We start from the raw sequence: 27,994 nt of genomic DNA, 5'->3' as shown, positions 1-27,994 counted from the left end.
CTTCCACCTCAGGGAGGGCTGTATTGCTCTCTTCCCCATCCTGTTTTCATAGAGCCTGGATCAATTTGTTGAAATCTTTCTTTCTCATCAAGTCTAAAATCCTGTTGGCTACCTCAGCTCAGAAGTACTGGGCAGACAGATGGTGCAGTTACATAAACCTGGATTCCTGCAGAAATCTGGCTAAGGAAGAGCTCCAGAGTGCCAGACTTGGTGAACTGTACATCCCTGCTTTGTCTAAGAGCATTGATTTCTGCTGAGTTCAACACAGCACTAACCTTCTGCACTCTCACTTTCAGACACTTCTATTCTGCAAAACTGTGGAGTATTTCCACCATTTCCACTTCAAAATCAAAGCATAGCTCCTGAAATGCCTCTAAGAAGTTATTTACTAGCTGAAGTTCAGCACAGACATATTTTGTCTTTGATTTTATCCTGCACTGTGTCCAGCATTAGCTGCTATTCCCAAAGCAAAATCTGTTCAGGATCCCTTCCCAGCTCGTGCAGTTAAGAAAGCTGAATTCCTATTTATGTTAAATAGTCAAGGAAATCAAACAACCATCACAAAAGTACAACAGCCAAAACTCCTACACCCCAAACTTCCCCAAATTCTGGTCACTTCCTACAGCCCCTCAGAGTCTCACCCCACAGCAACAAGCACTGCCAGAGCCATGAAACACCTGCTGCTACAGACTGCAATGAACACACCACAAATCCTTGCTTTTTTCCCTTGGAGTTTAATGTGGTGCTTGCAGAAGGCTCAGAACACCAATTTGTGAGGATAAACTCCATTTGAGAGAGAGAACGTGGAGCGCAGGTACCCCCGGAGCTGAGGCACCTTCTTGATCCGTGCCAGGATCTGGGAATCCACGGCCTTCTGGTCTGTCTTGCGCTGCTCTGTCAGCTCATATTTCTGCAAAGCACAGAGAAAAACATTAAAATCCTGGGAGCAACCTGCAGGATCCTTTAGAGAGAGGAACTTCAGGGCAAACCCTGAGTTTTGGGATTTTAAAGAAATCTTTCCCCCATTTGTTCTCGATAATGGGAAGGTGGTGAAGCACTGAAGCGCTCCTTGGAGCCAACACAGTGACAGCACTTCTTGGTGAAAAAAGACATTTAACTGAATAGTAACTCCTTCTCCTCTGAGAAAAATCCCAAAAATTAAAAGGGGGGGGGTTACATCATTTTAATACCATCACCTCACTTTATTTATGCCCACTTAAAATCCACCTGTTTTTTTTCCTGCTAATTCCCCCTTTCCAGCTTAGCCTGGAGCATTGAGAAAGAAGGCACCACCCCGTCCCTTACTTCTTTCTCAGTGTCAAAGATCTCTCCTTCCTGGTGCTTGGGCTTCCTCAGCCTCTTCTTCTTGAAGTAGGAATCCGTGAGATGCTTGGGAATTTTCACCCCAGTGAGATCCACCTTTGTGGATGTGGCAATAACAAATTTCTGGTGGGCCCTGCGCAGAGGGACACGGTTGACAGCCAGGGGGCCTGAAGGCAGAGAAGACAAGAGAGAACAAGGTCAGCTTTTCTGCTGAAAACCACTGCCTTGAAGCTGTATTTTTGTAGCCTATGTGATGACCAGTTCCTTCAGAGTTGCCTACAGAAAAAAAATCTCAACACTCAAAGCCCTCTAGAAATACAAAAATCTCCTTCCTGAGCTCTTCCAGACAGATCATGAAGCTTAATTATCTCCCCTCTACTTCCCTGCAGTCACAAATGACAGAATCATTAAGGTTGGAAAATATTTCCGCGACCATCAAATCTGACTTTTGACAGATTACCACCTTGTCAACTACAGCAGGGCACTGTTCAACTGTTCCCTGGACACCTTCAGGGGTGGCAACTCCACCACAAAATGTGATTCCCCACTGATGTGCCAAATCAAACACATGCAAATCTGTTGTGCAACTGACCCCAGAGACAAACTTGAACGTAAAAGACCCAAAGAACCCCCCAGAATAAAAACACCACGTTTAAATAACATTTTTTACCTGTAACAAGCAGAAGGCCAGTATCAAGCTGCTTCAGGAACACAACACGCTGTAAAGAAATGAGATGGGACATCAATCCTCAGTCCCAGCGCTCCCATACCACAGCCAAACTGGGATTGTGCCTCTGTTACTGGTACAAGCACTGGCAGTGCTCCAGATGTGGGTCAGCTGTGCCACCTGAGGAGTTGCCACCAAGCTCCAGCACTTCCAGGTGCCTCCTCTCCAACCACGTGTGACTCTCCATGAACTTTATCTCTCAAGGCTGAGCAAAGCCAATTACTCCAGTTTTACTTTTCCCCATCCCACAGGATGGCAAGAGCCATCCCAGCACCCAAATCCTTTGTATGAGTTACAGGCAGGAAGTGGATAAACACTACAAGGACTCTCTAACTCCACACAGTCAGAGCCATTCCCCAGTTGTGTTTTGTTCCTTCTGGTCAAGGTTTTCTTCTCTGACAGCATTATTTATGGAATCATGAACGTCAAAGACATTTGAGAAAGTAAAGGATACCAGTTGTGTTGGTGACCACCCTGAGGATGGAAAATTCAATATAACAACCCATTATATCCTGATAATTAAATTAAGAATGAAACTCTGATTTTTCCTTTGCAGTAACTGCTGTAGGACAAAGTTTTGTCTTTGTAGGAGCAGCAACAGAAACAGCCACTTGCTTTGCTTTGCAGCAAAACTCTTTGCATTGTGTCCAAGCAACTGGCTGAGCCTGTTTTACTTCCAGCTCTGCTCAGAACAACCTTAATTTACACACATTTCACCCCTGCCTCCCCTAAAGCTGGACAAGGAAAACACCCAGACAGAAGTCACAGATTTACACCCAGTGGCCCAGCTGGGAGATTCAGGGTGTCTGAAAGGCTGCCAGGCCCCTGGGAGCAGGAGCTGTGCCCACCTTGCCGCGGTGCCGGCCGGTGAGCAGGATCAGCACCGTGCCGGGGGTGATGGACGCCCGCAGGCGCCGCTTGTGCTCGCAGAACGGCTTCTTGCCGTGGCTCAGCAGCTTCCGGGGAACGTCCTCCGTGGGGTAGTACCTGGGCTGGGAACACAGGACAAGCATCTTGTACCACCCGTGTCTCACAGCACAGCAACGCCTCAAAAAGGGCATCCCTATTTGCCTGAAGTTCAGCTTTTCTGATTTCTACTCAGACAATGCTTGGGAACAGAGTGAATATTTTGGAATACTTTGCGTCTGGCTCTGAATTTATTTGTGCTTCCATCTCAGCACAGCAACACACTGGACAGAGAATTCCTACCCAGATTCCCACCACCTCCCACAAACGCTGGGTCTGTATTCACAGAAAGCACAGCACAGGTTGTGTTCGCGCTCCCCGCAGCGCCCGAAGGCCGCGGCCCCGCCGGGACCCCCATGTGAGCGGCGGGCGGCGCGGGGGGGCCGGCGCACCGCGACCCGCCGGGGCCACGGGGGAAGATGACATCGCGGAGGTGAGGCGGGAGCAGCGGCCGCGCCGGCGGGGAGGGCGGCGGGCACCCACAAACGCTGGGTCTGTATTCACAGAAAGCACAGCACAGGTTGAGGCCCTACATCACCCCAGCCTAAAGCCCCCTGCACCAAACCACGAGCATCCCAGTGCTTTTCCATACCATCTTCCGGATTTTAACCACCCGGCTGCCTCCATTCTTGTCTCCACCCACTGGCTTAGTGATGGTAGCACGGGGCATCTCCTTCTTCTTCTTCTCTATCTGCGTGCAAAGAACAACGAAAACTCAGCACATTTCAAACCAAAGGCACCACGATAAACCCCATTATTGCCCCAGTGCTCCCTACCCTACCTTTGTCTCTGGGGCCGTGTACTTGCGCTTGTACAGGGCTTTCCTGGCGTACATGGCAGAGCGGGAATACCTCCCGATGCCCCGGGCCAGGACGGGGTTACGGCTGGCATGGTACTTCTTCACCCTCTTCTTCTTGTCCCCTGCAGCTTTCTGGATCGGCTTCTGCTCCGCTGGCTTCTTGTCCCCTGCCTTCTTCTTGGCCGGCTTCTTCTCAGCTGGCTTCTTCTCCGGCGCCTTCTCGCCCGCCATCTGCGATCACAGAGAGCAAGGTTTAGGGCTCGTTACAAAGCTCGTTACAGAAAATAAAAATAAAAGAATCCAAACCATCCTTCACACCTTTCTAGTAGCTGTCAGCCACCTCCTCCAGCCATAGCTGACCAAGCCCTGCTCCCTGTGCGCCTCTACACCACTTAAGCTGCTCCTACGCGCTGGTTACAAGCGCTCCCCGGTGGGAAGCCCGAGGACATGCAAACACATCCCGAGCCTGCAGCCGCCTCTACCCCGACTCGGGACTGCCCCGGCACCGCTGCGCTGCCGGGCCCTGCCCCAGCGGCCTCTCCCGTCCGGCCCCAGCCCAGCTCCCGGGAGGCTCCTGCGCGGCCTCCGCATCCCGCCGCGGCCTGGCCCGCTCGGACGGGCGGCACTCCCGCTCCTCCCCATCCCCGTGCCCATCCGGGCCCCTCCGCCGTTCCCCGTGGCTGCCGGGCCGCGTCTATGACAGCGGCGGGGCCGCCGGCGGGAGGATGGCGGCGGATGGAGCGCGGCGGGGCCGGCGCCGATGGCAGCAGCTCCGCCATCCTCACCTTCCGGGGGAGCAAAAGGGACTCACATCCGGGTGCGCGGGCTAAGGACAGCGCGACGTGTGACGTCAGCGCGCCGCGCGGGGCAGCATGGGACTCGTAGTCCGGGACGGTCCGGTCTGCCCGGGGCAGCCCCGGGTCACCAGCGAGGGGGACACCAGACCCCGCGCTCCCTCCGGGGGCTGCGGGACCCCCGGCCCGGCGAGCGGCCCCGCCGCGCCGCCGCCGCTCAACCCGCGTCCGTTCGGGGCTCGGCCGGCTCCGCGCCCTGCCCCGTGCGAGGGCGAGACTCCGGTGCCACCGCGCTCCGCTGCCGGGGGTCCCGCAGCCCCCCGGGCGCAGCGGCGGCGCGGGCGCGCCGGCGGGGAGGGCGGCGGGCAGGGGCCGCGGCTTCTGGGGCGCCTCCGCGCCCGCTGCCGGGGGTGCGGGGCCGGGGCTGCTCCGTGCGGGCGGGCTGGAGCCCCGGGAGCCGCCCCGGCAGCGCCCACCGCGCCCGCTCCCGCGGGGATCTCCCGGAGCCCCCTCCCGTCTGTGCCCGGGGGATGCTCCCCTCCCGCAGCCCCCACCCCGCTCCTTGCCGGGGGATGTCCCCGCTCCCCGCCCGTTCCCAGGGGAGCCTCCCGGGGCTGGAGGGATCGGGTGGATTCGAGTCTCTCCGAGCCCCGCTGGCGGCCGGAGCTGCCCCGCTGCCCCCGGTTTGAGGGGTTCAAGTGAGCGTCCCCATGGATGAATTGTTCCCGAGTGGGACCTGCTCAGTACCGGGGCCCGGGGTTCGCGTTCCATCGAGGGCCAGCAGCGCTGATTTACCGAGCCTGCAACACGGCCCAGCTACAAAAGGAGCGTCCCTGAGCTCCCCACACCTGCGTTCTTAATCAGTTACCAGCGTTCGCTCTCATTTCAAACCACTGTGGCGTTGCCAAAGCACGACGACAAACAGCCAAACCCATTTCTTTGTTGTGGCTTCTTACTGTCCTTAATGGATTTTGATGTTTGTCTGATACCCAGTGTCCTTTTGGGCTCAGAGATTTGGGTGAACGTTAGGCTTTAGGGGAAGTATTGCCATAGAAAATGCTATAAATGTATTTATCCTTTTAACCAGACCTATTCTGAGATTCCCAGAATGGTTTGGGTTGGAAGGGATCATAAATCTCATCCCATTCCACCCCCTTCCACACCTTCCACTATCCCAGGTTCCTCCAAGCCCCAGCCTGACCTTGGACTCTTCCAGGGATGGGGCAGCCACAATTTCCGTTTATTCACCTCTATAAAAATAATACCTATTAAATTATCACTTTTCCAAGGGTAAGTTGTCCTCTCTTTTCTCCTCAAGATGGTGAATCTGGATGAATTGGTTTCGATCCATGGCCATTTACAGTAGGATTTGGGGTTTTTTTGACCTGCATGGAGGTTTTTTAGTCTATGTTCTCTGGGTGTCCCTGCTCACACTGGGAACAAGGCTACAAGTTACCTTTTGGCAACACTGTGGACTTCCTCCTTGCCAGAACAATCCTGTTACTCTGCTCGGAGCCCTGAATTGTTACTTGTGAGGGAGACTGAAAAAAGCTGGGAAATATCAACTGATGAGCCTATAAATAGGAGTAATTAAAGTACCCGTCAGCACATCCCCAGTGCTGTGGCTGTGACAGCTGAGACAGAACTGATTTCATCTCTCCTTTGCTCTTGCAAAGGTGATTGAAAAACCCAATCACTGCATGGAAAATTGTATTGATTTATTTCTTTGGGTTTGGTAAAGAGAGAAATGTGCTGGCAGTGTGTGACTTGGGGAGCACAGATCCTGCTGGACCACGATAACAAAAAAGGGATAATTGTGGGAAGGGTGGATTTTCCACCATGGGTTTTTGTTTTTTTTTTTTTCATCGGAAGGTTCCTTGCTTTGCTGATACCCCCTTGGTTTTGAGCCCCTTTTATAAACAAACCTCTTCTGTTTCACTGCTTCCTTTCTTACCAACATTTCCACCTTGCTGTCAGCTAATTATGGGCTGGCAGTGGTGTATTGCAAGCCCCTGAGTGGGAATTGCTGCGGGAGGGATGGTGAGGAGCCACTTTGACGAGGACGTGGGCTTGGGCGACTTCTGGGATTGTATTTACTGCCCTTGGCCGGGGCAGCTCTGCACCTGCTGCCAGGGACATGGGCAGGGAAAAGAGGATAAAAAGCCCAAAATGCATTCCATCCCTATAAAAGGAAGCGTGAGAGCAGGTCCTGGCTTGGGGGGGTGTCACTGGTGAGCGCTGGCCCTCGGCTGTCCCCTCCCAGTTTGGAAGGGCTGCAGCAAAGGTTGGGAGCACAGGGGATGGCAGCACTTCAAGGAGGATCCTCCCGGAACCGCTGGCAGGGATCACTGACACCCCCATTCTGCTATTTGGGGTGCCTGACAAATGCAGCTTCCTACTCAAAGCCAAAAATACGGAGCTGAGGGAGCAGGAGGGCGAGGTGCCAGCAGAGCCAGAGTTACATAAAGTGCCAGAAACCCTCCCAGGTGTAGCTTGGCTTTGCTGCACTTGGCATCTTTGTGTGGATGTGGGAGAGAGATTTTGGGGGTTTGAACCACCTATTGTGTGTTTAACCTCTCCTTTAAATGCTGGTTAAATAGCAGGTTATTTGTAGTTACCTCTGTACATAAATTATTATTTTTCTTTTGCTGTAACAGCTCATGGATAGCTACTTCCTTAAAGTTCAGAGTGGGATACAGAAGATATTCCATTGGTTGAAGTTTATGGAATGTCAGTATAATAAATCTGGAGAAGCAATAATAATTTCTCCTTCTTCCTGTTTAGAAATTTTTTGCTATAAACTCCAAAATTTACCAAGGTTTCTCTTGAATCCTGTGCATATTTAAAAAGATTGCAAACTGTTCAAGTTACTACTGCACATTTTTTGTTTTGTTTGGTTTTTTACTTTTGTTTTTGTTTTCTCCTAATGGAAGTAAAATGGAAATGTGGAAAATATATGATCACCTTCTCCAGACAACCTGTTGTGGGCTGAAATAAGTTATTTAATGTTCAGTTCATGCCAGGTACTGATGCTTGTGCAGTTTCTTTTGTGAGAACTTTCCTTGATCTCTGAATAATCATTAGATAAACATTATTCATTAGTTCATTCCCATTTGCTGTGATAATTTGGAAGTATTTTTGAATAGTTCTTTCCATGTCCTGTGCATAAATTTGATATTTTCTGTGTTGTTCTTCAGTGAAAGATGGGGACTATTCACTAGATTTTCATGGTGCAAGTAGAATATTATTAACTAGGGTGAAAAAAGATTCACAAGAAGATTCACACAGTTTACTTCTGAAATGGATCCTAATTCCCATTTGAATGACTTGCTAGAGATTTGGATTTTCTAGAATCCTAAAACTCCAGAACATTTCTGAAGAGAATGCTCTGGAGAAGGCTTTGGTGGGAATACTGGCAACTTTTGAGTAGAGAAGGAATTGCTGCAACAATTGAAATAATAACCCTAAATTTAGACCTGGCTCTCATATTTTGCTGATTTAGCAATTTAGCCTGAAATGCTGACTGGATCAGGAAGGATCAGGAATGCTGTTCCATTTCTCGATATAACACTTCTCTCTCTCTCTGTGATGAGCCTGTGGAGCTTTTTGGATATATTTTGTTGTACTTTGGAAAGACCCAGAGGTGAACAGAGAGGAGCAGGCTGGGTTCTTTCAGCACACGAGAATGAGGATTTAACTCTGAAAATTAAAGCTGATTTTTAATTGCCACGTGCAAAGGTGACAGAGCTGAGGTTGGGGTGCTCACACCCAACGGTTCATTCTTAGAATTTGCCTTCTAAAATCCTCACCAAGCCCTTTCATGCAGAACTCCTTCAGGGCTGCAATAAAAATGGGTGAATTCCAGATAAGAGCAGAGGCAGTGGTGACACCGAGTGGCTCCAAATAAAGTCTCCAAAGTCAATGCCAGAGGTGGGGACATGGAGCTGCTGGCCACAGCCCAGCCCCAGCTCTGCCTGGGCTCTGGGATAGTCATTGAGGGCAGTTTGTGGGTGGTGAGGATCAATAGGAGATTCCTCTGGGGTTGTATTTAAACAGGACAGATCCGACCCCGGCTCCACATCCCTGGGAGGAAGAGCAGTGGGGTGTCCACGCAGGGAGTTCCTTCCTGACCCCCTCAGCTGTGCCCTAAACCATGAGGTTTTGTTCAGTTTTTAACCTTCAAAATGTTGTCAAGTGTCACTTTGGATGTTTTGTTTTATTTTTAGGTATTTTTCCTGTTTGTCTTTCGGTTTCTTTGTGTTCTGTGTTTTGCTGGAGTAAGGAAATACCACTTCTGGTCTGTGTTTATGTTGTGTACCTTTGATATCATTTTAATCCAGGCAGTCAGAGTGGGGATAAGTGTAATTCTTACGTTTACAAAAAGTTGCAGTATATAAAGTTGCAATATGAAACTAATAACGAACTATTAATTTAGGTGCAAAACTCAGTTTGGAAGCTGTCAGATTGCTCTGTGTGAGTTAACTCTGAAAACCTGCTGTTTATTTATTAACATTCTTTATTTTTAACCTCTTGTAGATGGTTTCATCCAAATATCACTGGGGTGGAGGCAGAAAACCTGCTGTTAACAAGAGGAGTCGATGGCAGCTTCTTGGCACGGCCCAGCAAAAGTAACCCAGGAGACTTCACACTCTCTGTTAGGTGAGTTTGGCTCTTGCCAGTCTTGCCCCAGGTTGGTAATGATCTTAATTTGCTGCTGTCCTGTGGGGAAATAGTGGATGAGCTTCTTGAAAGAGGTGAAAGAATGCTCTGGTCACTTTTTAGCCTTATTCACTTTTCCCTCTTCTTTTTCTCCCATTTTCCCTGGAGAGCTTCTCAAATACTTTTACCCAGCTCTAGATTGGAGGGGAGTGAATTCTGATTTTGCAGCAGGACAAAAATGCTCAGGGGAAACAGAAATATGTTGATAATAACATTGCTTTTAGCCCTTTGCAAATCCATTTGATAGCCAACTGGAAGGAGCAGAGGTGCTGGGAATTAGTGATCCAGCAGGAAATCCAGACTCTCCTTGCACAGGAAAAGTCAGCAAGTTTTTAAGGGCAACTGTGGCTTTTTCAGCTTCCAAAATAGGCCTTCTGTGACAGTTGTCCCCCTGACACTGCGTGGTAGGGATGGGGAAAAGACAGCAAGAGGAAGTAGATAAAGGAAAAGGGAAAAGTGGGATTGGTGATAAGAGTTGTGCTGCTTGGATACTTGTGAGATAACAGGCCTTGTGGCACAGGAGGGGATTCCTGCTGGGAGCTGCTCTTCCTCAATATTCAAGCCTGTGGCAGCAGGCAAAGGCAAATGTTTCCTGAGGGAGAGACCTCAGGAGCTGGTGGGAATTCTGGAGAAAGGAGCAAACCAGCTCTGCTGGGTCTCCAGATTATTCAGCTCCTCTCACCCTCCACCCTTGTGCTTGTGTGTGGGATTTTGTCTTGGTCTGTGGGGTTTCTGGTGGGGCTCCTGAGGCTGCAGGGTTTATGCTGCCTCCAGCACAGAACTGTTCTCCTGTTCTCCCTGGCTGGTGGGCAGAGAAGCTGAAGCAGAGGAGCAGTGCTTCCATGCTGGAATTGTGAATATGGATCTCTCCACCTCAGGCATTACCAAATATAAAAGTGATTGATTGATTGATTGATTGATTGTTCAGCTGACTTGGGAAGGGGTTTTGTGTCCTGTCTTTCAAATCTCAGACGAACTGGAGCTGTCACCCACATCAAGATCCAGAACACAGGTGACTACTATGACCTCTACGGGGGAGAGAAGTTTGCCACGCTGGCTGAGCTGGTGCAGTACTACATGGAACACCATGGGCAGCTCAAGGAAAAGAATGGAGATGTCATAGAGCTGAAATATCCCCTCAACTGTGCTGATCCCACCTCAGAAAGGTCAGAGAAGTGGTGGAACCTCAAATATCCTCGTGCTTCTTAATAAATGCTGTGTTTATCCCTCTTCACACTCAGCCTCCAGCTGGGAAAAGGGTGGCCACAACCTTGGATTTGTTTCAGGGAGGTTGCTTGCAAAATAGATGAATAAATGTGGTTAAAGGTGAAGCAGTCCAAGCCTCAGAACCTGTTCCCTTCAGCATTCTTCCTTGGATGGGACAGGACTGAAAAAGAGGGCATAATTCCCTTTACTTTTACTGGGAGAATGTTTAATTGGAGAAGTTCTCCTGATGTTGTTGCTGTTGCAAGGAATTCCCAGGGATATTTCTGGGCATAACTTTTTGTGCTTTTCCTAGCAGTGGGTAGAACGTGAAGGCTGCACATATCCTCAGATTCCTCAAAACTTCTGTTTTAACTTCTGTGGTTAATAAGGAGAATTTGAGACTCTGGATTTGAGGAAATGTCAGGGGTCAGAACTAAACCAGCAGATACCTGTTTATTCTTAGAAGTGAAATGATGAGGAAAAATATTCAAACAAGTTCTCTCACTCCTCAGAATGCCTTAACAGAGGTGGGGAGGATTGATGGTTTTTTGGCCCTATTTTCTGAATAATTGGGATTGCTGGGATTATCCTCTCCAGTTTTTAATGGGATAGAAGGGTGAGGACAAGTTTATCAGGAAAGTCTCATGAAGGAAATAAAATAAGAATGAATGCTTTGACTGAGGGGAAGGTTGGAGTGTAACCTGGTGTTTATTTGGATTATTGTGAAGGATCCAAATCAAAGCTTCACTGGAAGTTTGTAGGAAACTCCATGGAAGTGCTTTGAAGTGTTTCTGTCCTCACTGGTGTGCACCTGGACACTTAAAAAGCTTATTTTATTTATTATTTTTACCAACTGAGTAAAACAACCCTAGACCTGGCTGTTGCTGAGTGAACAGAAGGATTAAATTTCATCATAAACACCTGGAGCAAGTGGATTCAGCTGGAATGCTAAGCAGGGTGTCTCCCTCTATGTCACTTCATTTCCAGGTGGTTTCACGGGCATCTCTCTGGGAGAGAAGCTGAGAAACTCTTGACAGAGAAAGGAAAACATGGCAGCTTCCTGGTGAGGGAGAGCCAGAGCCACCCTGGAGACTTTGTCCTTTCTGTGAGGACAGGGGATGACAAAGGAGAAAGCAACGATGGCAAATCCAAAGTGACACACGTCATGATCCACTGCCAGGTAGGAAAAGCAGGGAATCCATGGGCCCAGGAGCTCTGGATGCATTCCCCTTTTCCCTGGGCTTGCTGCAGGTCATCCCTTTGATCAAAATTACTCCTTTGATGACATCAAAATTCCAATATTTTTTGGCTGACAGGCTCCTGTCAGGGCCTTCTGGCTCAAATCACACTTTGCTGTGCTCAGGGAGTCTCCTGGATGGATTCTATCAAAATAGGAGTGATTGGATAAATGGAGATCTATCCACAGATGTCTCTCTCCTGTCAGTTCAGGCAGTTACACCTGATAGATGATCAACAGTCTGTGAAAGCGAGTGTTCACTCCAAGGAGTGCCCTGAAATCTAAATCTTCTGTTTAGCATAAGGTAGTTCTTCACTGAAATATTATTAAATTACAGTTTTGATATTTGATGTATCTCTATGGGTTGCTATTTAAAAAATAATCACGGACTTTTTAAAGAAAAACATGGATTTTTCTTATTCTCTTTTACTTCTATTGTGCCCAAAGGCAGTGCAATAACTAAATTATATAAAAACCCCTAAAATACAGTAACAGAAGTTGTTTGGAGGTAGAAATGACCCACCAGGACTGTAAATGCTGAATTACCAGAATATGTTTATTTTTTCAAGAAAACCTCTCTGATTTGCAGTTAGCATTTATGCCTTTAAGGAAAATAATTTGGCATTTGCTTCCTTAAAATAGGGATGGTGCCAGGCAGCACCAGCCTTACAGGACCCAATCATACACTTAATTTTGGAAATCAAATTCCTAATTCCTGGATTCTTATCCTGTAGCTCCAGAGCTGCCTGAAGCCTGGTTCAGAGGGAATCAGCTTTCTAAAAAAGCAGATAAACCGATTTTCAAGGAGATGGTAAAAAAAGGGGATGTCCTGCTTTGTGTCTGTGTTTCTATTTATTAAAGTTCTATCCTTTAGCAGAAGGATTTCAGTAGAGCCTTCTACACTTAATTTTGGAGGTTATTTCTGATGCAAGGCACAGCCTAGAAGTGCTGTGGCTGTGGTGGTGGGAAGTGCATTTATTTGGAGGAGCATTTGTCTTTTCAGGATCTCAAATATGACGTTGGTGGAGGGGAGAAGTTTGACTCTCTGACAGATCTGGTGGAGCATTACAAAAAGAACCCCATGGTGGAGACTTTGGGCACTGTGTTGCAACTCAAACAGGTGAGAAGGACAGGCCACCCCTGAGCTTTGCCACCTCCAGGGTATTTTTTTTTTTTCTGAGGCAAAAATATGAGGAGTTAAGCTTCATGAAATGGATGAAAAAGTCATTTCAATGGGAGCAATTTTTGGTAGGCTTGTGAAGAGATAAAGTGTTGTCTCTGATGTGAAGAATTTCCTGGTGTCATCCTGGTCTGTAGGAGTTGCAGGGCATGTCCAGAAATGAGACAATTTAATGCATTAAATAATTAAATGAATAATTAAATAAAAACTGTGAAACTTTAAAAGCAACTGTTCACCATCCTTCCTCACTGCCCTTTGCTTGAATTCCAAAACTCTGACATCCAAAAAAATGCCTTGATCGTAAAATTCCCATTAAAATATCCTCATCTTAGTGGAGTTGTGTTTGAATTGTGTTTCCATGGTTGTTCTTTGCTGACCCTGTGCTGTTTGGGGTCTGTGTCCCCCAGCCCCTGAACACCACCCGGATCAACGCTGCCGAGATCGAGAGCCGAGTCAGGGAGCTCAGCAAACTGGCAGAGACCACGGATAAAGTCAAGCAGGGCTTCTGGGAAGAGTTTGAGGTAATTCCTTACATTCCAAGGAATGTTTCCTCCAGTGTTTCCTCCAGTGCTCACTCTCACACTGCCAAAGTCACGTTGGGTTCTGCCTTCCTGCTGTTTCCTCCTTTCTGCCACCTCAGATCCCTGGTTTTGCTCCCATCTCCAGGGCTTTGCCAGCTCCACTCTTGTGGCTTGAAATATTTGCCTTTTTTCCTTGATTCTCAGAGTACTTTTAATCCAGGATATCCTCCTGGATATCCTTCCCACCAAGAGGGAGCCTCCTGTGTTTGTCCCACCAGGACAATCCTTCCAATTCCTTCTGCTATTTGGGAAGTTGGGAACCATTTCTTTAGGGACACTTCCATTTTTCAGTCCATGCATTGCACTTGTCCTTGGGGCTTTTTGATGCTCATTTTTGGGGATCTTAAGGCAATTGGGAAGTGGTAGAAAGCTCTGGGATGAAACAACATGGATTATATGCATTTTCCTTGGACTTCTGGAGGTTTATTTTTGGTTTGTTTTGGTGTTTCATTTCTCTCTGCAGGCAAAGTCTTTCTTCCAGAAAGAGTGTGTAGGGACAGGACAGGGGGAATGACTTCAAACTAGAAGGAGTTTAGATGGGATATTGGGAAGAAATCCTTCCAGAATTTGGAAGAAACTCTTCCCAGAGAAGCTGTGGGTGCCCCATCCCTGGAAGTGTTAAAAACCAGATTGGCTGGGGCTTGGAGCAAGCTGGGATAGTGGAATGATTTGGGTTGTGAGGGACCTTAAATCCCATCCTACCCCACCCCCTGCCATGGGCAGGGACACCTTCCACTCTCCCAGGTTGCTCCAAGCCCCATCCAGCCTGGTCTGGAGCACCCCGTGCTGGATGTAATGGACTGGTTTATACCTCACACACACATAACCACCAGTGGAGTCTGGAATTCCACCAGCAGATGGCAACAGGAAACTGGGAAGTGCTCAGGGAGCTCCAGACAGGCTGGTTTGAGAAACTTCCTGAATAGTGATGGATTTGCAAAGTGACCATCCTTGGAGAAACCCTCTTTGATCAGAAATATCCCATTAGCTAAATGCACTGTCCAGTGTGCTCTGATTATTGCCAGGAGAAGGAAAATTAATCCATGAAAAGTGAAGGAATTAGCACAGAGGTGTGTGAGGGGAATATCAGATGGTGAGGTGATGGCATTGGGAAATGATAAAATGAGGATTAAGCTTTCTCCTTTCTCTTTCCAGAGAGAGGGCACAGTCCTTGATCCAAGGCTGCTGAATGGTCACAATGGCCAGAATTCCATCTGGAGAGGGAAGGAAGTCAGCAGAGGTCGTGTGTGTGGGAAGGGATTGTTGGTTTGGCAAAATACAACTGAGCTATTAATTCACAGTTCTTTCCTGACCTCTGCTGCACGTTGAAGAAATTTTTCTTGAAGTGGATTTCTCAGTGTGGCCTTAGAAGCAAAGTGTTTTCCTTACAGAAGGAAAAGTCTAGCAGGAAAAACAAATCAATGAAGAATTTTACCTGTGGGACATTGCACTTCTTTTTCCCCTTTGCTGCTGTCAGTGAGGTCAGCACTAACCCTCATTTTTTTGGGAATGAAGCCCTCTCCTAGCAGTTTTAGTGCCCTGTTTTCCATTCCCCTCAGGGAAGCTCCAGCTGTCCCCCATGGTGGCAGGAGCGGGGAGCACACTCCAGGTTGTCCATGGATCCCTGTCTGTGCTGTTCAGGAGCTGCCAGCCCAGATGGTGAATTTAAATTACTTGTCTCCAGGCAGGAATGAGCCTCTTGTCCCAGGAACCATCAGACAGGAATGTTGACAGCCCTTGTAGTGTTTTTCCTTCTGAAAAATGGTTATTTCTGAGCTTAGTGCTGGGATGTTGTAGTGAAGTGGAGAATATTCAGATTTATGGTTGTGTTGTTCCAGCTCTGAATGGGCTTGTTGGGAGTCGCTGCTGCTCATGGATTTGTCCTCAGGGATGCTCCAAGCAATGATAATTAACTCTAGGAAGGAAGATGTGGTTTCCACACACATTTAATTGCTCTAATTCTTTAACTTGTTGGGAAAGTTTAGCTCTCAGTCCTTTTGCCTGGAATTCCACAGGCAATGCTTTGGGGGCTGTTTCTTGCCCTTTGCCACAAGCTTGAAACTTTGCATCTCTTCCATTTCTTTTGCTTTCCCTGGCTTTAGGGTCAGCCTAATTATCCAAGGTCGTTAAGTGAGGGAATATCAGACTGAGATAGGAGTGAGCAAATGTGCCTGTTAAATAACAGCAAGAGGCTGGGGGGTGGGAATGATGAGGGGAACAGCTTCCAAAACCTGACTGTTCCTTTTAGTGGGGCCAGAAGTGCTTTGGGGATGAAAACTTGGAGCAAAGCATTGGGATCCTGGTGTCTCCAGCTCCAGGGAGCTTTGGGAGTGGGGAGATTTGCCATGAACAGCCTGGCAGTGCAAGTACTGAATTGCTGCTGTCCCTGGGACTTTGTGTGCCAGAAATCCCCACTCCAGCTTGTTCCTTCACTGGGATAATTTATGGATAACCCGTTTGCAGTCACCTAAAGCCCCTCTCCTCCCTTTTCTCTGGGAGAAGAGGTTGCTGTGAGCATGGGCCAGTCCATCCTGCTTTTTTTGAGCCTCCTTGTGTGTGCTTTCCCCTCAGACCTTGCAGCAGCAGGAATGCAAACTCCTCTACAGCCGTAAGGAAGGGCAGCGCCAGGAAAACAAGAACAAAAATAGATACAAAAACATTTTACCCTGTAAGTATCGACCCTTCATTGCCATTTAATGTTACTCTGGTTTATTTGCCTCATTAATACAGGGTTAATTAAATACCACTGGCCTTTGACTTCTCTTTAATGATAATTTCCCCTCTTATCAGGATTATCCCGTGATTTCCAATTTGGGTTCACACATTTGCACTTTGTAGATATTTGTAATATTGGTTTTTATCTTAATTTAAAAGGCTCATATCCTTCAACTCAACAGTGTGGAATACTTAAATTTAAGAGGATTTATTTGGGGGACAGAACTGCAGCATGCAAATCCCAAGGCTTTGCCTTGACTTGGTGTTTGAGGGTCCCTGTGTTCCTGAATTCCCAGGACATGGGCATGTTTTGGTCCAGCTGGTCACAGCCACTTGTTTGAAGGAAGCAAAACAGTCAATTTGGAATATTCTGATCACTTATTTACTAAGTTTGATAATTAATTAATAGCTGCTATGTGGTCACAGCTGTGGAATGCAAGTTCTTGACATCCATGTGTATTTTTGCAGTTGATCACACCAGAGTTGTTCTCCACGATGGTGATCCCAATGAACCTGTTTCAGACTATATCAATGCTAATATTATTATGGTGAGTGGATTCCCACCTGCTCTTCCCTAAATCCAAGGGAATCTTGGATTCCCTTGTCACACACAATTTGTTGAATTGCTGTTTTGTTTTTTTTTTTCCCTCTAGCCTGAGTTTGAAACCAAGTGCAACAACTCAAAGCCAAAAAAAAGTTACATTGCTACCCAAGGCTGCCTGCAGAACACGGTGAATGATTTCTGGAGGATGGTGTTCCAGGAGAATTCCCGAGTTATTGTCATGACCACGAAAGAAGTGGAAAGAGGAAAGGTAAAACCAGACTCCAGCTGGCTTTGGGAAAGGCCCTGACATTTGAGTACAAGTAGGAGCTGAACTGACGGGGATAAATTGATTTATGGCAGGAATCTGGTGTGGGGCAGGATTCCTTGGAGCTCTGGAAGGTGCTGAGTGTCCTTTTCTGTTGGTGCCTGTGGGAATTGGGTATAGATTCCTGTCACATCGGAAAGAATTCCAAACGGACGACTTATTTTAGCTGCTGGATGTGAATCTCTGTATTTCAAACTTAGGGAAGGAGGCACTGGAAAGGGAGATGTGGCCAAGCAGAATTCTGGGTGCTTGAAGGGAAAAATGCCCTGCTCCTGCAGCAGAAGTCTTGGCATTTATTTTACTTCATCAAGCCTGTATGGACCTCCCTAAAAAATCAGAATTATGGGATTTGATTATTACAAGACTGAACACAGAGATGTTGCTTCTTAGCTGGGAGCTGCCCTGGCAGGATTTAATTCTCTCAGAGAGGAATTTTCCCTTCAATGGTATATCCCAAAAATCTCCACTTACCTTTGGAGTACAGGAATCTTGTCTTGCTCCCTGGCCTCTGGCAAACCTGGGGATATTTTAATTTGTTTCTGGTTTCTAATGATACAAGGCAGGAAAGAATAGGAATAGTTGAACATTGATATCCTGGCAGCAGCCACACACAGCTTCCTGGGGATTGTAAGGATTTATCTTTGGAATTTTTTGCTTTTGATCTTTTTTCTGTTTCATAAACACTGTCTCTTCTCTCTCCTTTTCTTTCAAAGTTTCTCTGCTTCTTCCACACACTATTATCCATGTTTTTACCTTTTTCCATATCCTCATTCTCTGTATCTGAATAGAAAGCTGTTGCCTTTTTAGGGGAGCATCACTTGTGGAAAAAAATCAAATTAAGAACTGAGGTTTTTCTGTGACTGATGATTGCAGGGGTTCCTTACCCCCAGAAACTTTGTGTGTGTGGATTGAAGACAAATACAGAAAATTTTACAGGATTCTCTCCCTAATTAAGGTGACAAAGCTGCCAGTGGTGCTGTTTGTTGGAGCCATTAGACTTTGTTTTGTGTATTGCTTTTAGTCTTTGACTTTGTGCTGTGGATCTTTTTTTTAGTCTTTGTAAAGTTCTGCCACTTGATCACCCTGATAAAGGGACAGGATTTGTGTTTCCTTCCTGAGAATTCACTGAAGGAGGGAGAAGCTCCCCCTTCCCAGTGATAATCTTTGTTTTGGAAGAGGAGAAATAAATTATGGAGTGTTTTGGCAGAGTTGACTTGAATACACCTTTCTTCCTTCAAGTTATTTATTATTTTTTTAAGAACCTCCTGAATGGCCTCTGCTCTTCTGCAGTTTCTCCATTTTTCTTCCCAAAGTTTGCTCAGCCTTTTTGCTGGAGAAAACTCTTTAATTCATCACTGCTGCATTGCTTCTTCTTTCTGTACCCTTGATTGTTTTGTGATGCCTATTTCACTTCTTACAGAATTGCAAATGCCAGTCCTGATATCAAATCAAAGCTTTTTTATCTCAGGCCAAGCTGTTTGCAGGAGGAGAGAACCCTTTGCAGCAGAGCTGCCTCCATAGCCTGAGGAAGGGAGGAACTGTGGAACATCCCAGCCCTGCATCAAGTCCTGGATGTGCTTTAAAGTGCAGAAGCAGCAAATCCTTAGAAATTAAAGGAGTTTTGGGGTTTTGGAGGCGGTTCAGCAACCCTTCCAGCAGAGTAAAGCCTATTTTAATGTCATGTTGCTGTTCAGACTTGCTCTACCAACTGCTCAGAGCTCTGCATTGAAAACTGCAAGTTATTTCTGTTGGCACCCCCCAAAATCAGTGTATTTGCTTCAGTTTCAGAGTATTTGATTCAGTTTCTGCTCTTGTGACAGGGAAAGAAGGGCAAAAATAGCAGAGAAGCATCTTGTTGCCTACGTGGGCATGTGTTCAGCCATCTTCCTCTGCCTTGGGCTGGCAGAAGGAGCTTCCCTGTGTCATGTTTTTTTCCTGTATATTCAGAATAACTGCAAATAGACCTATTGCTCTGTAGGACTTGGTGTTTGGTCTAGAAGCTGCTCCTACAGTAATTTCTGCTTTGATGCTGCATTCCCAGGAGTTGCTTGTTCCTGACCTCTCACAGGAGCCAAATCCAAGTGCTGATAGGTGAATCCATTCCTCAGTGATGGAATTTATCCCTGGGCAAAGATAATCTTGATGGAGCAGCAGCACACCAAAAACTCTGCATTTTAGGAGCTACAGGCCATGGAGAGCTTCCTTTGCAGGAGCCTGAACCCTCTTTGGTGATGGAACCAGAGCTGTGTCAGCCCTTCCTGCTGCAAGCCATGGAAGCAAAAATATCCAAGTTTTATTTCCACTGGGAATGATTTATACCTTTGACCTTTACTTCTTTTGCAGCCTGTAGGGTTTGGGCTGTGGGACTGAATTCTGATGGAATTCTGTATTTTGAGACCTGTGACTGGGGTACAAAAGCAGGATTTTAATCTCCAGGTTTTGAAAAATATCCCAAAATGTGCTAAGAGGAGAGGTGTTCTGTACCTGTCTGAAATTATCCAATGGTTGTTATGGAGAGGAGAACCTTCCCATTAAAATGATCTTTACCTCATCAGCTGATTGTCCTCTGTGGACTGAAATAAAAGCTTCAGGCTTTAATTAACCAGTTTGCAAACCAGCCTTTTTTTCCAGCCTGATTTTTTCTTTTCTTTTTGTTGGTTTTTTTAATATATAATTTGAAATCTTGCAGAGTAAGTGTGTCAAGTACTGGCCAGATGAATATTCCCTGAAGGAGTACGGAGTGATGCGTGTCCGGAACGTGAAGGAGAGTGCAGCACACGATTACACCCTGAGAGAGCTGAAACTTTCCAAGGTTGGCCAGGTGAGTACAAGAGGAACTCTGTCCTTTTAGCTCAGCTTGTGGAACACCAAAGGAAAAATGTTAGGACTAGCCCATTTCTGTGGAATCAATAAAAGCACTCGAAGATGAGTAAATGGAGCTCTGCCTTTCTTTGAAGCTCCACGTTCAGTTCCATCCATCTTTCTCTTTGCCCTTGCGATAATTGAAGATTCTCCTACCTAAGCAGCTTTTGGCAGGAGAGGAACTGCTGCAGGGCTTGCAGGGAATCAGGAGGAGGGATAATGCTTTTAACTGAGGACACTTCAATCCAGCCAGCCATTTGCTCTCTCATGGAAATGGTTGCATTGAAAGGAAAAGTTGTGTGTGGGTTTAGGGTGTGGAAAATTCACTTAAGGGAAGGGATAAAAAAGGTGAGAAAGCACTGTGGAAATGGCACTTCCTGTTAAGGAACAGTTTGGGTCAGGGAGGAGAAGCAAACCAAGGGAATTGGGGATAGATTCCTGTCACAGCAAGCCTTCCTTTCTTAAGGTTTGCCTGCTGAAATTTTAGCTGCTGGATGTGAATCTCTGTATTTCAAACTTAGGGAAGGAGGCACTGGAAAGGGAGATGTGGCCAAGCAGAATTCTGGGTGCTTGAAGGGAAAAATGCCCTGCTCCTGCAGCAGAAGTCTTGGCATTTATTTTACTTCATCAAGCCTGTATGGACCTCCCTAAAAAATCAGAATTATGGGATTTGATTATTACAAGACTGAACACAGAGATGTTGCTTCTTAGCTGGGAGCTGCCCTGGCAGGATTTAATTCTCTCAGAGAGGAATTTTCCCTTCAATGGTATATCCCAAAAATCTCCACTTACCTTTGGAGTACAGGAATCTTGTCTTCTCCCCTGGCCTGTGGGATATTTTACTTTGGGGGATTTAGTGACTGATGTGCCAGGCCAGGGAGAGCCCTGGCTTGTTCCCTCCTTTGGGATTTGTGGAGCTGTGGGTGCTGTGCTCAGGTTGGATTTGGGGGGCTCAGCTGTGCCCCGTGAGGAGCTGGGTTTTGAGCAGCAGGGTTTGTGTCCCTGGTGCTGCAGGGGAACACGGAGAGGACGGTGTGGCAGTACCACTTCAGGACCTGGCCCGACCACGGCGTCCCCAGCGACCCCGGAGGTGTCCTGGATTTCCTGGAGGAGGTGCACCACAAGCAGGAGAGCATCCCTGATGCAGGACCTGTCGTGGTCCACTGCAGGTGAGGCTCCTGCCACTCCTCCTGTTGGCCCAGGGAGCTGAGACCTTTAAAAAGAACAACTTACCCTGGAAATTGCTCAGAATTCCCTGTTTTCTGTCTGTACAATGTCACATTCTGGGTGGGTGGCACAGAGAAGGGATTTCAGGGTGTGAACCTTTGGATAAATGATAATTTCTGCTGTTGGATGAGAAGATGGGACCTGGCTGGAGCATTCCAAGTGCAGGATCATGGGAATTCTGGCATCTCATCCCACCTGTGAGGGCTCTGTCCTTTTTGGATGTTCTCAGCTTGTAAATGAGATGCTTTTTTAGGCAAGGAAATGTTAGATCTGACCTTACAGGTTTTTTCTGATTCGGGGGTGTTTATAAACACTGAGGGACAGAAGTGCTGATTTCTGTGCCTTCCCTGAGGTCTCTGGTTTGACTCTGGCTGGAATTTGGAAGCCCCTGGCTATAATTTTGAAACCTCCTGTCTTCTAACGCCAGAATTCCTTTGCCTGGGGTTTTGCTGTGCATTCAGAAAGACCAAAACAATGAAATTCCTTTTTTTTCCCCTTCTTCCAGTGCTGGGATTGGGCGAACAGGAACTTTCATTGTCATTGACATCCTCATTGACATCATCCGAGAGAAAGGTACCTTTAACCCTTTGATTCCCCTGCCTGCTCATGGATCCCCCCCAGGAATGCTGCTGGAGGATTCAGGTGAGCTCCACCCTCACCGTGGCTCTTTTCCTGCTCTTCCCAATGCCGTGGATGTCCCCAGGGGTGGACTGTGACATCGATGTCCCCAAGACCATCCAGATGGTGAGGTCCCAGCGCTCAGGGATGGTGCAGACAGAGGCCCAGTACAGGTTCATTTACATGGCAGTGCAGCACTACATCGAGACCCTCCAGCGCAGGATCGAGGAGGAACAGGTGGGTTCATCCCAAATATCCAACAGGAACGTGGCAGGATTCCAGCAGGGAACAGCAGTGCTGGGGATTTTTGTGGGGATTTTGTTGTGGGAAGGCTGGGTCTGAAGGTGTGAACTGTTTCCTGTATTTCAGTTCATTGTGCTTGAGAATTAAATAAATGGTCAGGTGGAATTCTCTCCTTAAATTATCAGGTGAAATCTTCTTAAAACATTGTGTAGAATCCTCTCCCTAAAGTGTCAAGTGGAATCCTCTCCTTAAATTATCAGGTGGAATCCTCTCCTTACATTATTGAGTGCAATCCTGTCCTTAAATTACTGAGTGGAATTTTCTCTTTAAAATATTAGGTGGAATTCTCTCCTTAATTTAAGTGGAATTCTCTCCTACCCTCCCTGTCCCCAGATCTTAAATTTCCTTCCTGTTATCAAATTTCCTGTGGAGGAAGAATAAAAGATAAGGGTCTGTTAATTAAAGCAGAACCTCCTGCTCTTTGTGTTTTAAAGAGATTTCAGAACTTGTTCCCTGCATTCCTCAAAGGGGAAAATCAAATGCTGATCACTCCAATTCCAGTTTTGGGAGTTTATTGCTAGGAAATCAGTTTCTTGGAGTGGAAAATGAAAGGGTGAGCGTGGTGTCCAACAAAAAGCACTTCCAGGAGTGTGGTAGGATCAGAAATATTTGGGAATAAGTGGTGACAGCCACAAAGACCTTCCCCTGCCCCTTCCTGTTCAGGGAATTCCTTGCACTCCTGTTCTGGGGGGTTTTACAGCAGTTTCCTGGTTTTGTGATAAAGAGCTGATGTTTTCTCCCTGTCCCTGCTGCTCCCTGCCCTGACCTCAGAGCAGCTGGGATTTGTACCTTTTACTTTCTATGCTAATTAGTCCATATTTTTACTCTTTTTTGTCTCTTTTTCCCTGCTGGGGACTTTCCAACACTTACTGAGTTAGTTCCTCTTTATCAGCTGGTTCCTACAATATGTCCTTGTGGTCCATCCCACAAATCCTGCCTTCCATGTGTCCACCAATCCATCTTTGTCTGCCAGACTTTGTTCAATGAAGCAAATCCAGGTTTGCTCAACAAAGCTTTTCCCAAGCTGTCTTCCCAAAAACTGCTCAGGACAGCTTTGTCATAAATCCTGGCTAAGAGTGATTTAAGAATCACCAGAATGAGTTTCAGGAGACCATCCTGGAAAAGCTTCAATCCCAGGAATGTTCTTAATGGGAATTCAGGAGCCAGAACTCCCCGGAGGTTCCGCCAGCCTCTGCTGTGAGATTGGGTCATCCCTCAGGACTTGTTGCAGCATTAAAAAACCCCAAATAAACCCACAACCCCATCCCCAAACCCCAAATTCTCTTCAAAACTTCAATTTCTACCTTGTAGGTTTCAGTGTTTGCAGGCATTGTGAATGCCTGCAAAAAGGAAAAATCCATCTCCCGTTTCTTTCCTGGTGTAGTTCCCTGGCAGGATCTGGAGCTGGGTGCCAGCACAATTGGCTGCAGCCTGGAGCATATGTGCAGAATCCAAATAACAGCTTGGCTGCTTTTTATATCAAACCTAATGGGCTCAGATATTATTTTATTAGAGCTCCTGCAAACAACGGTGTCGCTCCCTTGGCCCCAGCTCTGAGCTGGAAATAAGGTCAGTGGGAAGCCCACTGGCTGCTCAAGAATGAAATGGGGAGTTTTCTGCCAAGGAGATGAGGATTGAGTGCATTCAGAGGGTTGGTGTGTTCTGCTGGAGATGGTGGCATGGGGGAAAATGGGGATTTTCAGGTTTTGTCTCACCAAGAGCTGGAGCCAAGCTTTAGGTGTGCTCAGGGATGTGCTCACTGCAGGACTGAGCTCTCTCCTCACAGACAAACCTGAAAACCCCCACGGGTGGAATTGCTGCACTGCCTCAATGATTGGTTGCTGGGATTAACCCCAAACCTGGCTTCTTGTTGTGTGTTTTGCTTCACAGAAGAGCAAGAGGAAAGGTCACGAGTACACAAACATTAAATATTCGTTATCGGACCAGACGAGCGGGGATCAGAGCCCTCTCCCCCCCTGCACCCCAACCCCAACATGTCCAGAGTAAGTCCAGTCCTGCCCTCAGCTTTTGAGCTGTTCTGTCTCATCTTCAGAGACCTTAAACGAGGCTGAGTTACCCCAGAACCTGCCCTGCTGTGCTGGGCTTTCCTCTGAAAATAAGTAAAATTAATTGTCCCTGAATTATGTGGTGTGTATTATAGGATTTTTTATTTTTTTGTCTCAAATGAGATTGGTGGGACTCTAAATCCTGGTTTCATTTCAGAATGAGAGAAGATAGTGCTAGAGTATATGAAAATGTGGGGCTGATGCAGCAGCAGAAGAGTTTCAGATGAGAAGATGTTCAGAGCCTTCCAGGCCAAGGCAGGTGTGTATGGCCAGAGGAGGGGCTGTGTTCAGCCTGGCTTGGGAGAAAATGCACCCAGGAATGCCCAAAATGCTTGGAATTTATCTCCTTAGGGTGCCTGAGTTCCAAAAGTTCCAAAAGCTAATTTAAATTTAATTTTTATGACCTTTATACACAATCTCACCTTTTACTGCCAAAGCACCCACACAGTTTCTAAGCCAGGGTTGAGACTTTGGGTTGAGTTTAAGCTTTATTGAGTCAAAACTGAGCACTTCTCTACAATGCCTGAATAAGAAACAACTGCTGGGTTTTTTCCTCAATAATTCTTCATTTTTTTTTCCTTTCCCAGACATGAAAATGGTTGTTAAAAAGGTCAAGAAAGAGATGGAAGAAGCTTCACGTGAGCAGTGAACTCTGAGGGCTTGGTACCTTTTTATTTACGGTTTTAATCCTTCAGTAGGCAAAACTTCAGAGCATCTAAAGATTGTTTTTATCTCTTCTCTCCAATTTCCAATTGCTCGTTTTCCAAATAAAAGGAAATCCTTTCTACAAGGTAGACAATTACTTTGTAGAATCAGTTTTGAATCCTGCAAACTGTTGGACTGTCATCCATTTGTTTTTTTAAATAGTATTTTGGTTTCACAGTATGGCTGTTAGTGGGGTTTTTTTTTTCCTTATTTGAGCAGTTTTGGGGGTTTTTGGGGGGCACTGGGTGGGGGGTGGGTGGTGGGAGAGCAATGCCACGGATAAATCCGTGACATGAAATGTAAAATACTGATGGGAACAATGTGGATTGTTGGAAAACAGTGGATCACCAGCGTGGATAGAACCAAGTGCATGATCAAATTAGTCCTGATACATTTCAAACTCAGACTGAGCTTCCTGGGGTGAGCAGTTCTTGAGATGAAGGTGCTTTTTTTGTGATAATTGGTGGCTTTGATTCCAATTTTGCTGTGTGGCTGGATGGGCTATTTTGGAGGAATTTATGCAAAGTTGCTTTTACATCAAACAAAGTTTCTTTTCCGTGATCTGTGCCCAGAATAGAAATTCCTTGTGTCCTTCAGGAGACTCAGTGACCTGGGGGTGGTTTGTGAGGACGCTCTGTGGTGACTTTGTGCTCCGTTAAATGAGACTGAACCGGTAGAATTCAGGTATTAATTAAGAAGTTGCAGGATGTTAAACCCAGTGAAACCAGTAACCCAGTGCTGGTGTCAGGGAACCCTCCTGCCCCTGTGCTGGGGGAGTGGAAGCTGTGGAGGAGCCTCCTGGATGTTTAGGGAAGCAGGGATCCCAGGATTCCTGGTGGGACAGGAGCAGCGAGGCCACACTGGGGGCACTGTCCCACCCCAAGTGCCTTTGGGAGCTGCCTGGACCTTCCTGTCCCAATGCCATGGAAAACCACCTGGAACCATTGTCAGGGAGACAAAGCCTCTTCCAGAGACTCCCCAAGGAAGATCTGGTGAGCTTCCATGTAACTCCTTCCCCTGGCTCTGTCCTGGACCAGCAGCTCCCCTTGGAGCCGTGGATGGCAGGAGCAGACCCAAGGAGTGGGGCTTGGTGTCTCCCCAGCACCTTGTCCCTGGTTTTGGGACATTCTGGGACTTCAGTGGTGTTGAGGAGTGATTCCCATCCTCACACAGGATGCCTGAGCTCCCTGTGTCTCTGGAATGGGGTTATTTGCCTTCCTGGTGGAATTGTGCTGGAGCCTGGAATGTAAGCAGCTTTGTGAGAGGTGAAGTGAAGTGGGAGATGCCATCACCTGGTCCTCAGTGCTTTGCAAATTCCAATATTTGAGCAGTTTGTTTGGACTGAATGAAGGTGCTTCATTAATATTAAGCAGAGTTTTGTTCCTTGGCCTCTTGTCCTTTTTGTCTTTCGGGGCTTTGGGGCTTGATTTTTTGGAACTCGGGTCACCAGCACACTATAAATGTGTTTGACTGTCACAGCCTTATGCTCTAGCCCTGAATCTTTGTGCCCTTCCTAGACTGGAATAGATGATGAGGAGAGAGAAATGGGGTGATTTGGTAGTGAGATTGCTGTTCTCCATCTCCTGCCAGCCTGTCCCTGTTCCCAGCTCCCTCCTGCTGAACAGGGATCACTTGGAAGTGTTGACATTTGCATGGAGTAATTAAATATTTGCCTCAAACTCTGTGCAGAGTCAAATTCTGTGCTTCAGAGGTCGGAGCGAGGTGGGGACACACCCAGGTGGGGTTTGGAGCTGCTCTGCTCCAAACTGGCAAGTCAGGGGGGAAAAGTCAGGAGAAAGGAGGGAAGGATCCTGAGGGAAACTCAAATCTCTGCACTCAGTTCATGTGAAGTGTCTTAAAAGCTGGACCTGTGCAAGCAGCAGTCAGCACAACGTGGCCTCCTGGCCTCGCTCAGAGCCTGCCTCTGGAGGCTTTTATTTGGAATTGTTCTCCTTGGGAGCAGGGAGCTCTTGCTGCAGAATGTGTGGGAATCCTGGGGAGCACATGGTGGGGGAATGTCAGTGAGGGGAGAGCAGGATCTGAAAGTTTGTGACTAAGGGAATAAATTCTCCTTTCTGAACCTCTGTTGGGTGCTGGTAGTGCCCCTGCACCCTAAAATCTGTCACCAGAGGCAGGGAGGGTTCTTAAAGCATCTCCTGCATTAATTCCAGCAAATGACTTTGGGGTTCTGGCAGATGAAGCAACAAAGAGAAACATCCTTTGGTTCAGGGGAGATCAGTGGGTGGGATTCAGGGATTCCCAGGTTTGGGGAATTCAGTTGGAAGCAGTGCTGGCTGAGCTTGTTCTGGAGCAGGGATGGAAGAGGGATCCCAGGGTTCTCTTGGAGAAGCCTTTGTCCCACGAGGGAAATTTACCCCAACTCCCAAGGCACAATGATTGATGCCAGTGTGAATTTGCTGCAGACTTCATTTACTGAATGTTTTAGAGAAATACACCTTAATTTCAGCTAACTCCTGTTAGGCCTGATTGGTTCTATTAATCCTGACCAAACTTTCCTTTTTTCCTCCTAAAAGATGTGTTTGAGACACGATTAACCAGGACACAGCTAACAAAGGTATCCAACCTGTTCCTTTTTTTTCATTGTAGGGCTGAGGAAATTTGCAGCTGGGACTAAGATGTGTTGTCAGGCTTAGATTTTCTAGCCATAACTCCATTATTTCAAATTAATTGTTCATGTCTCCTTTTTCAATAGTGAAAGGTAATGAATAATTTCAAGCCTGTTTATTTATGACATTACTGTGATTTTTTTTTTTTATTGCAGTACTAAAGACTAATGAAAAAGGATCTTATTAGGTGGAATAGGCCTTGCATTTATTTTTTTTTTCCTGCAATGTATGAAGTATTGTACCAGAGTATTAAATGAAATGTAATATTTTATTGCAAAATTTCTATCCTTTAGAAGGAATACATTTAGGATGTCATCAATTTGATGTGAATCATGTAAATGTTGAGAAATGAGCTGTTTATTCTACATCTGGTGTTTCAAAAAGATTTCACCTCTTGCCTTTTGCCCACAGTCTGTAGCCCATTTACAGTTGTCAAAATGTGACATTAAATAATAGTTCCTGTATAGAAA

At 46.7% G+C, this 27,994-nt stretch overlaps 2 protein-coding genes across 3 annotated transcripts; one reads left to right on the top strand and one right to left on the bottom strand.

Moving 5' to 3' along the window:
- Nucleotides 1-370: 370 nt before the first annotated feature.
- On the bottom strand, nt 371-5,395 carry RPL6 (ribosomal protein L6). Of its 2 annotated transcripts, none has more exons than XM_041488429.1 (7): nt 5,357-5,395; nt 3,798-4,046; nt 3,609-3,707; nt 2,899-3,042; nt 1,994-2,042; nt 1,306-1,490; nt 371-910 (listed from the first exon to the last, which is right to left on the bottom strand). In XM_041488429.1, the coding sequence occupies exons 1-7, from the start codon at nt 5,378-5,380 to the stop codon at nt 758-760; spliced, it is 903 nt and encodes a 300-aa protein (XP_041344363.1). In that variant the 5' UTR covers nt 5,381-5,395; the 3' UTR covers nt 371-757. The 2 variants fall into 2 exon arrangements, with proteins under 2 accessions (XP_041344363.1, XP_041344364.1); XM_041488430.1 differs by lacking the exon at nt 5,357-5,395 and adding an exon at nt 4,601-4,619.
- PTPN11 (protein tyrosine phosphatase non-receptor type 11) lies at nt 3,323-27,994 on the top strand. Its single transcript, XM_041488428.1, has 16 exons — nt 3,323-3,449; nt 9,146-9,268; nt 10,300-10,494; nt 11,522-11,714; nt 12,775-12,891; nt 13,359-13,472; nt 16,104-16,200; nt 16,716-16,795; nt 16,901-17,059; nt 19,806-19,937; nt 20,993-21,147; nt 21,711-21,778; nt 21,909-22,060; nt 24,017-24,129; nt 24,350-24,451; nt 24,780-27,994. The coding sequence occupies exons 1-15, from the start codon at nt 3,436-3,438 to the stop codon at nt 24,417-24,419; spliced, it is 1,782 nt and encodes a 593-aa protein (XP_041344362.1). The 5' UTR covers nt 3,323-3,435; the 3' UTR covers nt 24,420-24,451; nt 24,780-27,994.

This window comes from Pyrgilauda ruficollis, unplaced genomic scaffold, assembly GCF_017590135.1.
Source record: "Pyrgilauda ruficollis isolate IOZ18807 unplaced genomic scaffold, ASM1759013v1 scaffold9, whole genome shotgun sequence".
NCBI classification, from domain to species: Eukaryota; Metazoa; Chordata; class Aves; order Passeriformes; family Passeridae; genus Pyrgilauda; species Pyrgilauda ruficollis.
Note: the sequence above shows the minus strand (reverse complement) of the source record. Positions and strands in the feature narration are given on the sequence as shown.